The sequence below is a fragment of the Lactuca virosa genome, chromosome 8 (assembly GCF_052849685.1).
Source record: "Lactuca virosa cultivar CGN04683 chromosome 8, Lactuca_virosa_CGN04683_v6, whole genome shotgun sequence".
Lineage (NCBI taxonomy): Eukaryota > Viridiplantae > Streptophyta > Magnoliopsida > Asterales > Asteraceae > Lactuca > Lactuca virosa.
Window position 1 is genome coordinate 347,322,385 of NC_136433.1, and position 16,827 is coordinate 347,339,211.

The window sequence follows — 16,827 nt, forward strand, 5'->3', positions numbered from 1 at the left end:
ATACATAAACGATGGCTTGTTTCTTATATGCCTATGGTATTCTCTTAAGGGATGGTCTTCTAGAAGGCAAACCTGCCTCCACCCCCTCATCAACATCATATTCTTTACTCTCTACAGGCTCTCCATGCTCTGATCCATCTATGTACCGCTCCTTAGTAGGTGCTCTCCAATACCTTACCATTACTCGCCACAACTTGTTTTATGTTGTTAACCAAGTCGGTCAACTCCTTCATGTACCTACAGTGGACCAGTATCAAGCAGTTAAATGTATCTTACGATATGTTAAGGGCACCTTATCTTAAGGATTGGACTTCACCCATTCCCCATCCTCTTCTCTTATTGGGTACTCTGACGCGGATTGGGCAAGGTACATTGAAACTAGACGCTCTACATATGGTTACACGATTTTTCTTGGTGGAAACTTAGTGTCCTGGAGTGCTAAAAAGCAGCCTACTGTTTCAAGATCCAGCTGTGAATTAGAATATCGAGCAATGGCAAACACAACTGCTGAAATTGTCTGGATTACTCACCTTTTGCATGAACTTTTTTCCTTACCTTCAGATCATCCAATATCCCACTAAAGAGTGAAACACATTGACATTGACTATCATTTTGTTCGTGAACTAGTTGCATCTAGACGTCTATACACTCGTTTTGTCCCTACATCCTTGCAACTAGCCGACATCTTCACCAAGAGTCTTTCAAAACCTCTTTTTGAGCAATTTCGTACTAAGCTACGTGTTGGTCCACCACCTCTACGCTTGAAACGGGGTATTAGAGATAAGAGTTAAGATTGATATACGATTTGTATTATCTCCTGTAAAATAGTATAGCTTGTTTATTTACCTTGTACTATATATTGTAATCAATACAAGATCTCTAAATAAGAAAAATTCATTAAATTCCTTAGAGTGAACCATCCGCACGTGTTAGAAAAACCAAATTGAAATTTGGTATGGTTTGAAATTAAACCAAAAACCAAATTGAAATTTGGTTTAGTATGAATTCAATTTTGATTTAATATAATTTTCGAATTTTCTAGTTACAAACCAAATACTTCCCACCCTAGATAAATCAACTTAGAATTTTAGTATTTTTAGTATACATAAAGAAAAAGAAAAAACTTTTTCTAAATCTATATGGCAATCGGTTTAGAAAATGGGTTTTTACCTAATAAACGTGTTGAAGGTCCAAATAGGTCAATAGCGTCAGCGTCAACAACCATTGAATAGAATGGATTCTTCAACCTGCAGCCAACCTTCCTGTCTGAATCATTCCGCTTTCCAAAAAAAAATCAACATTTGCACTCTTTTCTTCAACAGGGTTTCCATTCCAACTCAAACTGCAACAAATGGTAAGAATTCAAATCTAACATCTGATCTATTCGATCCAGCAGCTGAATTCTACTAACAATCGATGCTGAAGTTCTATTCTTCCTTCCTCTGTCATTTTTTCCATCAATACATTTGATTTGAATGTAAAACCATAATCGAAGCTGATAAATTCAATTATGCTGGTTAGTTCTTTTGAATTGAAATCTATTTTTTCCTAGTTTACTTTTGATTCAGACCTGCAAATTGCTATTTGCTCGATTTCAATTTTGTTTCCAAACGATTATCAGATTATATTATCTGATTATATACTTTTGAGACTAAAATATACAGTATATTTTTTATTGCTTGAATGAAATTGAATCGATACAAAAACGTTGGAATTCGTGAATTGCAATGAGCAAAATTAACTTATTCGATTGTGTGAACAAGTAAATTTCTACTTCAATTTTCTAATTTGGGAACGTTGCAATAAATATGGTGCATGATATCATCATCTTTATCTTTGCTTCGACTCAAAGAATTCACCTAATTTACAATTGCTTGTTCAACAGCCTCCCTACCAGAAGAAAAGCTATTTTAGCAATTTCGTCTGCAAATGAAGAAGGAATCGAACCATACAGCATATTCTCATAATCAACCCAGATCAACAAGTTCAATTCATTTCAGCTTTGAAGAAATCGATAGAAATGGAATCTATTCTTATCAACTTCATCATACTTTTACTTATAGTAACTATATCAGAGGGGGTTCCGAGAAACCAAATGATCCAATTATCATGCAATAATCAGACAGAAAATAACCCAATACTCTTCAGTTCAAACTTCATCCAAACAACCGAAAGTATTGGCACCCAAGTACAATCTTCTCTTCTCGGAACAGCAAATTCAGGCACAGGACCCGATGGTAATTTTGGGCTTTCTCAATGCTATGGTGATCTTTCTACAAGCGATTGCATCATCTGCTATGATTCAGCACATTATCTTGTCTCCCGTTGCTTTCCTTATACTGGCGCTAGGGTTTATCTCGATGGCTGTTTTATGCGATTCCAGAATTTCAGTTTCTTTGATGAGTATTCTGGACCTAGTGACACCTCTGTTTGTGGGAATACCACAAGGAAGAGTAGCTTGTTTCAAGATTCGGTAAGGCAAGCTGTTTTGAAATCTGTGACTGATGCGTTGACTAATGTTGACTACTTTGCAAGAGAAGTTATAATTTCTGGGAATGGAAATGAATCAGTTTATGTTATGGCACAATGCTGGAAGACATTGAATTCAAGTTCTTGCAGGAGTTGTTTAAAGAGTGCATCTGATTTGATGTTGCAGTGTTTACCATGGTCTGAAGGGCGTGCATTGAATACAGGGTGTTTTATGAGGTATTCTGATGTCAATTTTCTCAATCCTGTGGCATCAAGAAGCAGCAATAGAGGTAATATAATCAGTTGTTGTTCTTCATAAATTGATAATTAGTGGCACTTTTTCAAAAATATTATCTCAACAAAAGTAAAACATTTAGGGTGGTAGAAATGTCATTAGTTGTAGATTCCAAGAGGGTGTTTGGATATGCTTTTGTTAAGTAATTATTTCAAGTTAAATAATTAAAATCATAATCAGAATTAGATTATCAGTTGATTAATCTTGCAAATAGCTAGGTAGTTTTACATATATATTATAAGGATAATCACTCAAATCACCAAATGACCATTTTTGAACATTTATCAAAAAATAACCAACCATTTCACTGTACAAAAACCTTAAATTTCTTTTTTGTGAAATTCCTTGTTTTTGGGAAATTCTTCTTATTTTCATTATTTTACTGGGATCCACTAGTAAAGCAATTTCGTAAAAAGAAATATTTTTCAAAATACTTTTTGTGAAATGATTATTTTATAATAAATGTTAAGAAAAAGTGGTCATTTGGTGATATGACCCCACCCATTTTCCTTATTTTACTGATTATCCCTTTCATTAATCAGATAAACACTCCATCATTGTTTTAATAATCAGTTTTCTAAACAACTCCACACCAATTTCTCCAAATCTGATTATTTCAATTTTCGACCCTAAATAAATAAATAAAAGAATCAGAACCATAATCAGTTAGTCACATTTTCCAAACAATAAAAACTGATTTTCACTTGCAATAAACACTTTAAATGCAGATCCAACCACCCCCATTCTATTAATGAATAATACTCATTATTAAGGGTCCACCATTTGATGAATATTATTGATTGATTTTTCAGGGAGGATAATAGCTATTGTCACAGCTTCTGTTAGTTCCATATTAATTCTTCTTGTTGCTTTGTTAATTGGCTTATATATATGGAGAAGAAGAGTTATAGAAAAGAAAAGAACAGGTTCTTATGATGCCAAAAAACTAGCAAAGATTCTTACAGACAGTAGCTTGAATTTTAAATACTCCACTATTGAAAAAGCCACAGGAAATTGGAATGATTCCAATAAACTTGGCCAAGGTGGCTTTGGAATTGTCTACAAGGTAAATTTATATAAACTTTTCTTTTTTTTATATAAAATCAACACTTCTAAAACAAAACCCACTAGGTAACTGACACATTATAATAAAAATTCTTACACTGTGTGTGTGTGTGTGTGTGTGTTATCATGAAATTTTTTCAGGGTGTTCTTCCAGATGGAAGAGAAATAGCTGTGAAGAGGCTTTTCTTCAACAATAAATTTAGAGCAGCAGATTTTTATAATGAAGTTAACATGATTAGCAGTGTTGAACATAAAAACCTTGTGAGGTTGTTAGGATGCAGTTGTTCAGGACCCGAAAGTTTTCTTGTATACGAGTTTCTACCCAATATGAGCCTTGATCACTTCATCTTTGGTAATTTAAAATAATTATTAAATAGTGCAAGACTAACTTTTAATATTTTTTAAATAATTGAATTTGTGGACTATTGTAGATGCGATAAAAGGGAAGGAACTAAATTGGGAGAAGAGGTTTGAAATTATTATTGGTACAACTGAAGGTCTAGTCTACCTTCATGAAAATACCAAGATTCGAATTATTCACAGAGATATTAAAGCTGCTAATATTTTATTGGACTCCAGGCTTCGTGCTAAAATAGCTGATTTTGGGTTAGCCAGATCTTTTCAACAAGATTTGACTCACATCAGTACTGCTATTGCTGGAACACTGTACGTAATATAAAAGACTATGTTTGGCGTACTAGCTGTTAGCTGAAAAGTTAGCTGATAGCTGAAAAACTAGTTGCTAAATATAAATGCTATGTTTGGCGTACTAGCTGAAAAGCTAGCTGACAGCTGAAATACTAGTTGTTAAATAAAAAGCTAGTTGATAGCTGAAAAGCTAGCTGATAAAAAATGACGTTTGGTAAAACTAGCTGAAATATATAAAATGACATTTTAAATAAATGTGTTTCTATAATTAATTAGGGGTATGTTTGGAATATTTTAAAAAAGCTCCTAAAAAGCTAGTCTAACCGTTTAAGTAGCTTTTTGGCTTACCAAACATGACAACATAAAAAAGCTCAGAAAAATCAGCTAGCTGTGGCGCGTAAAACATAACCAAAATCTCATCTTCGAGCTTAATCCTATAAGGACATTTTAGTCATTTCACAATTTTCATCCTTTACCAGTGGATATATGGCTCCGGAGTATTTGGCGTTTGGTCAGTTAACCGAAAAGGCGGATGTGTATAGTTATGGTGTGTTGTTGTTGGAGGTAGTTACTGGAATGCAAAACAATAGAAGCAAAGACTCGGAAGATTCAGACAGTTTAGTATCAATTGTAAGTATAAAACTTTATAAAACTATATTTAATTCCAACATTTCGTTTTCTAATCTCTTGTTGAAACAGGCATGGACACATTTCCAACAAGGTACAGTGGAGGAAATACTTGATCCAAACCTAATGTTTAATAACACGTATCCGAAACATAGTTTCAAAAAGGAGGCTGTAAAAGTGGTACATGTAGGACTCTTGTGCACCCAAGAAGCTCCATCGTTAAGACCTTCCATATCAATGGCACTAAAAATGCTTGTAAAAGATGATGAACCCTTACCTACCCCCTCAAATCCCCCATTTATCGATAGAAATGAATTTAATGAACTTGAGGAGAAACTACAACGTTACCATGATGATGATGATTTAGGGTCGGTTGCTACTGTTTCCCATAGTCGTTTCTTGCCAAGGTAAGATGCTGTAGCTTTTAAAGTTATCTTATCATGGTTAAAGATTTAGGAGAAGAGAGGAGTCTAAGGGTAGCATTGTGTGTACAAAAGAAGATAAAAATGGATATGGATTTAGAGGAAATCGGATCAAAATGTGGGTAGTGATTGTGTTAGATATCGGGTCATGAGTTATCAGTATGTATATCTTGCAAATTTTGATCTTTGTAAATTTAAAGACGGGGTTCGTGTATTTATGTAAGAGCTGTCAAGCTATCATATTAGTTTCGCGGCAATCGTATATATTTATAAAATTAGACCCGATTTGAAAATGCTTTTGAAACACCATGTTTAGTTATAAAGCAAAACGAAAAATGCCATATAAATTTTTACATATTTAATACATCGTGAAATGTCTAAGAAAAAAACCATGAGGGATGTCTCAGTCGACTCTAAGATATGTATAAACATAAATACATGTCATTCAATAGAAATAAATAAACATTCTTTATATCCTTTAGCTTTCTTTCTTTGGAACCGGCAAATCTTGTTAAAAAAAGGCCACCAACTAGTAAGATGCTAGATGGGGCAAAGAGAAAGCATATATAAGTTTTTTACATACAAACAAAAGGGTTAATACACCATTGTACCCATTAATAATAATGACATTTTGTTCTCATGTATATGAGCCAAATGAATACTATGGATTTAACATTATCTGCAACCTTTGTTGGGGAGCTTCTTAGATTCATGAAAATTTTGTCACATCTTGCCCTCCATATTAACCACAGCGCACTAGAAGATTACTTCGCTTTTTACTGCAATTCTCCCAATTTTTATAAAAGTAAGCATTTCTCCAATATTATCAAACGTGGGAACAAATATACCGTACCAGCGAAAAAGTAAGTGAATAGCATGTCGTGGTTAATATATTTCCGTAGTTTCCAAAAAAAAAAAGTGAATAGCATGGCTAATATCTTGTTAAGACTTATGGAGTCTTGAACAAATTGACAAGTTCCTAAGAGTTCAAGGGCCATAAATATAACATTACATTTAACAATTGAATTATTCAATTGTTGTCGGCAAACTTTGAATTAAATATTCAATTGGACGGTGGAGAATTATTAATTGGATGCATTTTTTGCATGGTCAAAAGATTTGGACGGCTCTATTTGTCAAGAAAATCGGCCGCACTAAAGGAAGGAAAATAAATGTTTACGGCATTTACTACTATAAATATTCATCTTTCTTTCAAGCACAGAGCGCAGCAAGCAACACACAACACAAGTTTATATATACACAGAAAAGAAATTAGTGAGGTATTATTTTTGTGCAGAACCTTAATTTTTTGGCAGCCAAAAATTACGAGTGATATCTTACAGTGAGTGATCAGATTACAAGGGCAGATTTTAGCCTTGTATGATTGTAATTTCTTTAGTGTTAATAAAATCCTCTCTCTCTCGTTCGCCCGTGGATATAGGTCAGATTAGACCGAACCACGTTAAATATCGTGTTCAATTTCGTTTGCAATTTTTTCAGTAGTTTTATTCCGCGAGTTTTGCCGAAATCGTTATATCAATTTTTCAGAAGTGCTTAACTTGTTTTGTTGCATTCCCAACAAACTGGTATCAGAGCTATGGCTGAAGATGGGAAAGTTAAGATCGAAAAATTTGATGGTCAAGATTTCGGTTTCTGGAAAATGCAAATTGAAGATTATCTCTACCAGAAGAAGTTACACCAACCTTTGTCCAAAGACAAACCCGAAGAGATGACGCATGAGGAGTGGGACTTATTAGATCGGCAGGCACTCGGAGTGATAAGGTTATCATTGGCAAAGAATGTAGCTTACAATATTGTCAATGTGAAGACAACCTACAGTCTGATAAATGCGCTGTCTAATATGTACGAAAAACCTTCAGCGGCAAATAAGGTTTTCTTGATCCGGCAACTTGTAAATCTGAAGATGAAGGAGGGTAGCTCGGTGACAGATCACGTAAACGAATTCAACTCAATAATATCAAGATTGATATCTGTTGATATTGGATTTGAAGATGAAGTCATGGCGTTGCTACTATTATCATCGTTACCCGATAGTTGGTCCGGCACAGTGACCGCCGTTAGCAGTTTAGCCGGAGGTGCCAAGCTATCATTCGAAGGTATTCGCGATTTAATCCTTGGTGAGGATGTGCGCAGAAGGAGTGCCGGAGAAGGTTCCAGTAGTCTTCTAACTACTGAAGGCAGAGGAAGAAAGACCAACAGAGGAGGTGGTGGTAGAGGAAGATCGAAGTCAAGAAAGAGAGGTCAATCGAAGAACAGGAAAGATATTACCTGTTGGAACTGTAATGAGAAAGGTCATTTCAGAAATCAGTGCCCAAAGCCTTCGGCAGACAAAGGCAAGAAGGAAGTAAATATGGCAGCAGATTCTGAAGATGATGCACTCATTTGTTGTGTTGAAAACTCAACTGAATCCTGGATCATGGATTCTGGCGCGTCGTTTCATGCTAGTCATTCTAGAGAAGTAATGCATAATTTTAAGCAGTACAAAGGGAAAGTCAGATTAGCAGATAACAAGAGCCTGGATATTACTGGAGTTGGGGATGTGGTCCTCAAGACAACCTTGGGTACGAAGTGGACTTTGAAGAATGTCAAGTTCATTCCAGACTTGAAAAGGATGTTAATATCTGTGGGGCAGCTTGATGATGAAGGTCACCATGTTACATTTGGTGATCATCAGTGGAAAGTGACACAGGGAAACTTAGTTGTTGCTAGAGGTCAGAAGCGGGGTACACTTTATATGGTGGAAGTTTCTGATGCTGAAGCACATGCTGTTGAAGAAGTTGGGGCATCTACTCTATGGCACCAAAGACTTGGCCATATGAGTGAGAAGGGAATGAAGATGCTAGCCTCCAAAGGAAGAATTCCAGATCTGAAGACTATAACAGTTGATTTATGTGAGCCATGTGTTCTTGGTAAACAGAAGAAAGTTACTTTCGTGAAGACTGGTCGTCCTCCCAAGTCCGGGAAGTTGGAGCTAGTACATTCAGATGTTTATGGTCCCACTTCAGTTTCTTCAGTGGGAGGGTCCCGATATTACGTTACTTTCATTGACGACTGCACAAGGAAAGTTTGGGTTTATTTCTTGAAGCATAAGTCTGAAGTTTTCAGCACATTCAAGAAATGGAAAGCTATTGTAGAAAATGAAACAAACTTGAAAATCAAGTGTTTCAGATCAGACAATGGGGGCGAATACAGTAGCAAAGAATTTGTTGATTATTGTGCTGACCAAGGAATCAGAATGCAGAAGACGGTTCCGGAGACACCTCAGCAAAATGGAGTAGCTGAGAGGATGAACAGAACATTGAATGAGAGGGCTAAAAGCATGAGACTGCATGCAGGTTTACCCAAGATGTTCTGGGCAAATTCGGTCAACACAGCTGCATATTTAATCAACAGAGGACCCTCAGTTCCCATAGGGTTCAAGATTCCAGAAGAGGAATGGCAAGGTCGGGAGATTTCGCTCAAACACTTGAAGGTATTTGGTTGTGTCTCGTATGTCAAAATCAAAGACTCGGAGAGAGACAAGCTAGAGGCAAAGGCAAGAAAGTGCACCTTTATAGGATACGGGTTGGATGACATGGGGTACCGCTTCTGGGATAATGAGAATAAGAAAGTTATCAGAAGTCGGGATGTGGTGTTCAACGAGAATGCTCTATACAAGGATGAACTTGCAAAAAGCTCCAATGGTGACAAGCAACCAGAAAAGAAGGATCAAGTTGAGTTAGAAGAAATCTCAAACGATGACGTTGTAAAACCTATTAGTACTCCAGAGATAGGTGAAAGTTCAGGAAGCAGTGGGAGCTCTGATGTATCTGGAGATAGTGGGAGCACAGTGGATAGTAGTTCAGAAGATGAGGTTGCAGATGATGCAGAAACCGAAACTCCTATTATTCGTAGATCCACTAGAGCGCGAAGACCTCCAGTAAGGTATTCTCCTTCAGCTTATTACTTGCTGTTGACTGAGAATGGTGAACCTGAATCTTATCCAGAGGCCTTAAGGATGAAAGATTCCATACAGTGGAAGACGGCTATGGAAGACGAGTTGACCTCACTTGATAAGAACCATACTTGGTCCTTGGTCAAGCTCCAGGCAGGGAAGAAAGCACTGCAGAACAAATGGGTGTTTCGGGTCAAAGATGAGATTGATGGCACTAAAAGATACAAGGCCAGATTGGTAGTAAAGGGTTTCCAACAAAAGAGGGGTGTTGACTACAACGAGATATTCTCCCCAGTTGTGAAGATGACTACAATCAGAATGGTCTTGGGAATTGTAGCCTCTGAAGATCTCCATCTAGAGCAGCTAGATGTGAAGACAGCTTTTCTCCATGGTGACCTGGAAGAAGACATCTACATGGCACAACCAGAGGGTTTCCCAACAGTTGGCAAGGAAAACCTGGTGTACAAATTAAAGAAAAGTCTGTATGGATTGAAGCAAGCTCCAAGACAGTGGTACTTGAAGTTTGATAGCTTCATGCAGAGGAGTGGGTATCACAGATGTGAAATGGATCACTGTTGTTACTTGAAGAAATTCAACTCCTCATACATCATCCTGTTATTATATGTTGATGACATGTTGATAGCTGGGTCCGACATGCAAGAAATCAACAAGCTTAAGAAGCAGTTGTCCAGAGAGTTCGAGATGAAGGACTTAGGGGCTGCTAAGCAGATATTGGGCATGAGCATAGCCAGGAACAGAGTTACCGGTACATTAAAACTTTCACAAGCTAAGTACCTCAAGAAAGTTTTAGAAAAGTTCAGCATGGCATATGCTAAAACCAGAAGTACACCTTTGGGAAGTCAGTTGAGACTCTCAAAGAAGCAATCCCCAAAGACGGAAGAAGACAAGAACCAGATGACTAAAGTTCCCTACGCATCTGCAGTTGGTAGCTTGATGTATGCTATGGTATGCACCAGACCAGACATTGCTCATGCAGTGGGAGTTGTGAGCAGGTTCATGTCAAATCCAGGAAAAAGAGCATTGGGAGGGAGTAAAGTGGTTGTTACGCTACTTGAAAGGAACATCTGAGGTTGCCCTATGTTTCAGAAGAAAGGGTGTGATCTTGGAAGGGTTCGCCGATGTTGATTTGGGTGGATGTGTAGATTCAGGAAAGAGCACAACAGGTTATGTGTTCACAATTGGAGGCACATCAATCAGTTGGATGTCCAGGTTACAAAAGAGTGTTGCTCTCCCAACCACAGAAGCAGAGTATATGGCTATTGTAGAAGCAGCCAAAGAGCTTATATGGTTGAAGAACTTTCTATCAGAACTTGGAATGTATCAGGAGGATTGTGTATTGCATTGTGACAACCAGAGTGCAGTTTACTTGGCAAAGAATCCAATGTTTCATAGTAGAACGAAACACATTCAGATGAGGTACCATTTCATTCGAGAATTAATTAATGATGGAACTCTAAATCTGAAGAAAATCCTTGGAACGAAGAATCCAGCAGATATGTTCACCAAGGTGGTTACCATTGAAAAGTTGAAGCTTTGTATGGCTTCAACTGGCCTTTCAGAAGTTTGAGAAAAGGCATGGCAGAGAACGAGAGAGAGAGAGAGTGTGTGTGACTAAGGAATGTCGCAAAGTTTTGGATGGCAGAGAAAAGCAAAGTTGTTCAAGCCTCCAAGTGGGAGATTGTTAAGACTTATGGAGTCTTGAACAAATTGACAAGTTCCTAAGAGTTCAAGGGCCATAAATGTAACATTACATTTAACAATTGAATTATTCAATTGTTGTCGGCAAACGTTTGAATTAAATATTCAATTGGACGGTGGAGAATTATTAATTGGATGCATTTTTTGCATGGTCAAAAGATTTGGACGGCTCTATTTGTCAAGAAAATCGGCCGCACTAAAGGAAGGAAAATAAATGTTTCTTTCAAGCATAGAGCGCAGCAAGCAACACACAACACAAGTTTATATATACACAGAAAAGAAATTAGTGAGGTATTATTTTTGTGCAGAACCTTAATTTTTTGGCAGCCAAAAATTACGAGTGATATCTTACAGTGAGTGATCAGATTACAAGGGCAGATTTTAGCCTTGTATGATTGTAATTTCTTTAGTGTTAATAAAATCCTCTCTCTCTCGTTCGCCCGTGGATGTAGGTCAGATTAGACCGAACCACGTTAAATATCGTGTTCAATTTCGTTTGCAATTTTTTCAGTAGTTTTATTCCGCGAGTTTTGCCGAAATCGTTATATCAATTTTTCGGAAGTGCTTAACTTGTTTTGTTGCATTCCCAACATATCTAGTATTAAATGATCTCTTATAATCTATCATCTCTAATAAATGAATGGTTTTTTTTGCCACTCGTCAAACTCTCATTCAGTTTGTCAAATGTCATTTTGTGGTTATTTTGAATTAATTTCTTTTCCACATGTCATTATGAGTTTTTCTATTTTATTAAATTCCATATAATATTTTAATGTAATAATTGCAATAAATATAGTAATAAATGGATATTAATTTCACTAATAAACTTACATTTTAATTTCAAAATTCCCAAAATTAAAATTCATTAGTCTCTTTTCTTTATTTAAATTATTTGTTTAAATTTAAAAGATAAAAACATTTTCATTATGATAAATCATTATTTTTCTTATTTTTTTATAAATTTAAAATTTTCAAATATTAAGACGTTTATATTTAACTTTTTTTTTAAAAATTAACCCATATAATACATGGGTCTCAGTGGTTATAAAATGAAAGCATTTAATAGTATAATTAAGAATTAATTTGGTTAAAAGAAATAGTATTGGTGTGCTTTGGAAATGCCAATCGTGACTTCCTTAGCCAAGGAAAGAAAGTCCATTGTTGGTCCCAGATAATGGATGAGGTAGTAAAATAACACGGGATATGGTGAAACTAAAATCTTTGTTAATAACGTTTTCAAAAAACAAAAAGAATAAACTGAGACACAGTTTCTTAACACACTCTAATCTCTATATGAAAGCCAAACCAATTTCCCTCGCAAATCCTCATACACCCAATTCCATAATTATATCGGATAAATATTACATAAATACTAACAACAGAGATAAAATATAAAACATTAACAAACAAGAAGACTTTTGTAGTCGGTACGTATCTTCACTTAAGGACTTGTTATCTTTATCTCTAATTCAAACTTCAAATTGCCATGATCTTTAATATCTTCATATAGCTAAGACTAACTTATTAGCCTCAGGTCATATAGGTCTTCACTTGGAAATAAGAACTATGTGAATGTAAGTTGTCCACTCGAAGGTAGCTTAAGTACGCTGCCAAGCACGCCCGGCCTTAAGGGAGTGCCGGGTGTGCAGCCGCACAGGGCCCCGAAAAAAAATAGGGCCCGAATTTTGTCTAAATTATATAATAATATATTATAAATATATATATATTAAGTTAACAAAGACAATGCAGATATGTTGTGTGGTTCGGCTGGTGAAAACGCGTGATTTCCTTCCCAACAATCTCGGTTCGATTCGCATATACACCATTTTTATTTTTAAATCCTATACACTTTCATCTCCTTTCAATGCAGATATGTTGTGTGGTTCGGCCGGTGAAAACGCGTGATTTCCTTCCCAACAATCTCGGTTCGATTCGCATATACACCATTTTTATTTTTAAATCCTATACACTTTCATCTCCTTTCAATTTAAATCCAAGATACACGTACACCCCCTGCTTTATTCTATATTTTTTACAATCTACCCCTCCTTTTAACTTTTTTGCTAAATTAGTTTCTAAAAGTTACACATTTAATCCTAAATTTGTATTTGTGTATTTTTAATCAATTTATTTACTTTTTAGATTTACATGACGCAATTCACATCTAAAAATTATTTTTCTTTTATATAGAACATTTGAAGTTAGGGGCCCATTTTTATCTTTCGCACCGGGCCTTCAAAACCAACGGACCGGCCCTGCTGCCAAGTTGCATAAGATGTGTCTTGGTCACCGTATACTAACTACGTTCTTAAAATAGATATTATTCTGCTCGGTCTGACTACACATGGAAACTTATATACAATGTTCTTGAACATCATCAAATCAAAATGTTCAATCCTAACGATATCCTCCAATTTGATGATGACAAAACTAGTTATAATATTTACAAAATAAAAAAATACTAATCTATACAAGTATCTTATATAAGCAAGAACTTTTTATTTTTAGCTCTTTTATGAATACATAAATAATAAGAAATTTACGTCAAAAACAGGTTTTGATCAAGCTAGTGGAAATGAAAGTATTTCATGTTACGATTTAAAATTATTACTACATCGTATTCTCTTTATAGTCATAGATAGGCGTGTCATTGAAGATTCCAGCATCAAAGGCTCGAGTGAGAAAATGCATTATCTTTAATTTGATTTACATAAACATTTTCTAGAGATATCCTTGTGAAAAATCACCATTTTTAGACAAAATTTTTTGATATTTCAAAGTATCCTCAAGAACTTGTTTTGTTTCATTAAGAACTTCATCATTAGAATCATTATCTATATCAAACCCGAATTCATTATTTGTAATATCTTTGATTTTAACTATTTTTAGAAAAATGTGTGATTTACAACTTTCAAAATATGATTTTGATGAATTACATTTTTCCAAAGTCATACAAAAATTTCATTTACTTCTGAATTTGTTGGTTTGGTCTGTTCGCATAAGTCAATTTGAAGTAAAGATAGATTATCACAGTCAATTTCCATTTCTTCTATTTCACTCATAGTATCACTCATGCTATCTAAATTAGCAAAATTTACTTCATGAGCATTATCGATCAGAGTTGCATTTTTCACAATTTTGTGTTGTTCATTAATTGTGAGTGTATTTCACTTTTTTCAGAAGATAAGAATTTCACATCCGAAACAATTCCATATGCATACGTATTATTTGGAATACTTTCCGTAGAGACTATACTTTCGTATCCATAAGAAATTTCATCCATATTTTCTTTCTTAAATTCGATAAATGGAACAAGTTTGTGATGTTGTTCTTTAGTGATATTAGAAGAATGATGCAATCTTGCTCATTATGCATAAAGTCTCTTAGCGGTATCGAAAAAAATATTTCTTTGTCTTAAAAGTACATTAATTTATTCTCTCAAGAGATCCATACCATCAGTTACACTTTCAAGTTTTCTACTTAACTTCTCAATAAAAAGTACATTAATTTATAAATCTCATCATTTTCCTCTTCAACACCACTATTTGCCGACACAAGAAGTTTATTCATGAACATACAATCATTCTCCATCTCAGTTATGTAACATTAGTTTTTCGATTCTCGATACGTGTTTCATTCATTATAATTTTGGTGGAATTTTCCGTTTCACAGCACGACCTTAGGGTGGTCACAGAGTGAGTTTTTAAATGAAGGTCACAACGTGACATCTAATGTTCACAACGCAACATAGCTAATGAGTGAAACCCTAATTCTCGCCCTTTGTTCCCTATTTAAAGGCTCTAACCCTTAGGGTTTGCCTCATTCATTAGCCTCTACTCCCTGAAAATGTTCTTTGCCTTAATCCTAACCCTTTTAATGCTTTGTGAGCTTATTTGGTGTCTTTGGTGTCAGGGGCGGAGCTTGAACGATTGATTTGGGGGGGGGGGGGGGGGAGGGACGAAAGTATTAGAAACTAAAATTAATGTTTTTATACATGAAAAAACCAAAAGAAAAATTAGCAATTAAACACCAAACATACCTAAAATTACTTCCAAAAAATACCTAAAATTACTGTTCTTACACATAAAAAGAAACCATTTTTTTCAACAATTAAACACCAAAAATACCTAGAAGAAGAATTACAATTCAGCCCGACGACTTATAAGGTCTTTAAATTCATCAATTACCGACTTCGTATCAATGTTTTCAACAATTTTTCTTTCTATGTAAATCACCAAGTTGTTTGCGAGAAAGTCATCTGACATCTTATTGCGAATGCGGTTCTTGAATATTTTCATTGCTGAAAATCCCCTCTCTGTTGTTGCAGTAGAAACTGGAAGCGTCAAGATTAACCGAACCACTCTATGAAGCAAATAACACGTCTCACGTTTCTGAGTTTCCACAAGACCCTTGCATAGGTCAGCAATAGTTGATACACGACTTAGCCTGGGATTCTTTGTCATATTGATATTAAAAATATCCAACTGGCATCGTAATTGAATTCTCTCTTGCTCCGTAAAATCTTCAGGATAACACTTCTCAACAAGAAGACAAATCTGATCAGCGTTAATCACTTTAGGGTGTTCTTTTGAAACTAAAGTAGAACTAAGACTTAACAACTCCATCACCTGATCATTGAATCTACTATTCAACTCATGTAACTGTTTGTCCAATGTGGATGTAAACAAATCTACTTGATAAAAATGTTAAAAAGTAAACTGATTATCGTTTTTTCGAGGCCGATATCGAGTAGAAGTATATGGAGCTTTCATATCCGGCATATCTACTTGATGTTTATCACAAAAAAATTTACATGTTCAAGTAAAGAATCCCATCCGTTGTTCCTGAAATCATTTAGACTCTCCTTTGTTGCTGAAACTAACTCCATGGCATTAAGAATATATTGGGATTTCTTTTGTAGAGCTTGAGAAAGTATATCAGTTTTAACCATAACTTCTTTCATCAAGTGAAGAATAAACACAAACTCAAATGATTTCAGGTAACAGTAAGCTGCATCATCATCTCCGCGTTGAGAATAAGTAGCAGATACATCATCAATTATTCATTGGAGAACAACACGAGTACAACCAAACATGTTAAGCAAACTGCAAAACAAAACGAAAACGAGAACCCCAATGTGTATCACCAGCTCTTCTTAATGTCCCAACTTGATTCAATCCTTTACCTAATTTGATTTCATTAAGTTCCAATAAATGTTAAATCTCAGTTGCCTTTGCCTTTTGTAACTCATCATGACGCTTACTGGAAGCACAAACTACATTAATTGTAAAAATTAAGTTTGTAAAAAATTGGTGTATAGGAATAATTTCCCTTGAAGCAGGCACCGGTGCTAGTTGTAATCTGTGAGCAAAGCAATGAACATAATACGCATAAGGACAATTCTTAATAACAAGTGCCTGTAATCCATTCCATTCCCCTCTCATATTATTAGCACCATCATAACCTTGGCCACGGATCTTGCTAACATCAAACTGATAGTGCAAAAGTTGTCTCCACATATTTGTTTTCAAGGTTAATGATAAGGTATCCCTAACATGAACCAAATCCAAGAACCTTTCCCGTATGATCCCTTCTGCATCAACAAATCTCAAAACTATGGCCATTTT

At 35.4% G+C, this 16,827-nt stretch overlaps 2 protein-coding genes across 3 annotated transcripts; one reads left to right on the plus strand and one right to left on the minus strand.

Annotated features, from left to right (window-relative positions):
- Nucleotides 1–1,189: 1,189 nt before the first annotated feature.
- On the plus strand, nt 1,190–5,819 carry LOC145129746 (cysteine-rich receptor-like protein kinase 2). Of its 2 annotated transcripts, none has more exons than XM_079064532.1 (7): nt 1,190–1,354; nt 1,886–2,759; nt 3,577–3,830; nt 3,971–4,181; nt 4,261–4,495; nt 4,957–5,107; nt 5,177–5,819. In XM_079064532.1, exons 2-7 carry the CDS (start codon nt 2,021–2,023, stop codon nt 5,513–5,515), a joined length of 1,929 nt encoding a protein of 642 aa, XP_078920658.1. In that variant the 5' UTR covers nt 1,190–1,354; nt 1,886–2,020; the 3' UTR covers nt 5,516–5,819. The 2 variants fall into 2 exon arrangements, with proteins under 2 accessions (XP_078920658.1, XP_078920659.1); XM_079064533.1 differs by lacking the exon at nt 1,190–1,354 and adding an exon at nt 1,362–1,516.
- A 9,520-nt stretch (nt 5,820–15,339) lies between these two features.
- On the minus strand, nt 15,340–16,151 carry LOC145131867 (uncharacterized). Its single transcript, XM_079066511.1, has 2 exons — nt 16,014–16,151; nt 15,340–15,861 (listed from the first exon to the last, which is right to left on the minus strand). Exons 1-2 carry the CDS (start codon nt 16,149–16,151, stop codon nt 15,340–15,342), a joined length of 660 nt encoding a protein of 219 aa, XP_078922637.1.
- Nucleotides 16,152–16,827: the final 676 nt, after the last annotated feature.

Coding starts and splice junctions, on each gene's coding strand:
- LOC145131867 (XM_079066511.1), bottom strand. CDS start 16,151: ATGGTTAAAACTGATATACTTTCTCAAGCTCTACAAAAGAAATCCCAA. Junction 15,862..16,013: donor GGGATTCTTTACTTGAACAT/GTAAATTTTTTT, acceptor TTGGACAAACAG/TTACATGAGTTGAATAGTAG.
- LOC145129746 (XM_079064532.1), top strand. CDS start 2,021: ATGGAATCTATTCTTATCAACTTCATCATACTTTTACTTATAGTAACT. Junction 2,760..3,576: donor ATCAAGAAGCAGCAATAGAG/GTAATATAATCA, acceptor TTGATTTTTCAG/GGAGGATAATAGCTATTGTC. Junction 3,831..3,970: donor GCTTTGGAATTGTCTACAAG/GTAAATTTATAT, acceptor AAATTTTTTCAG/GGTGTTCTTCCAGATGGAAG.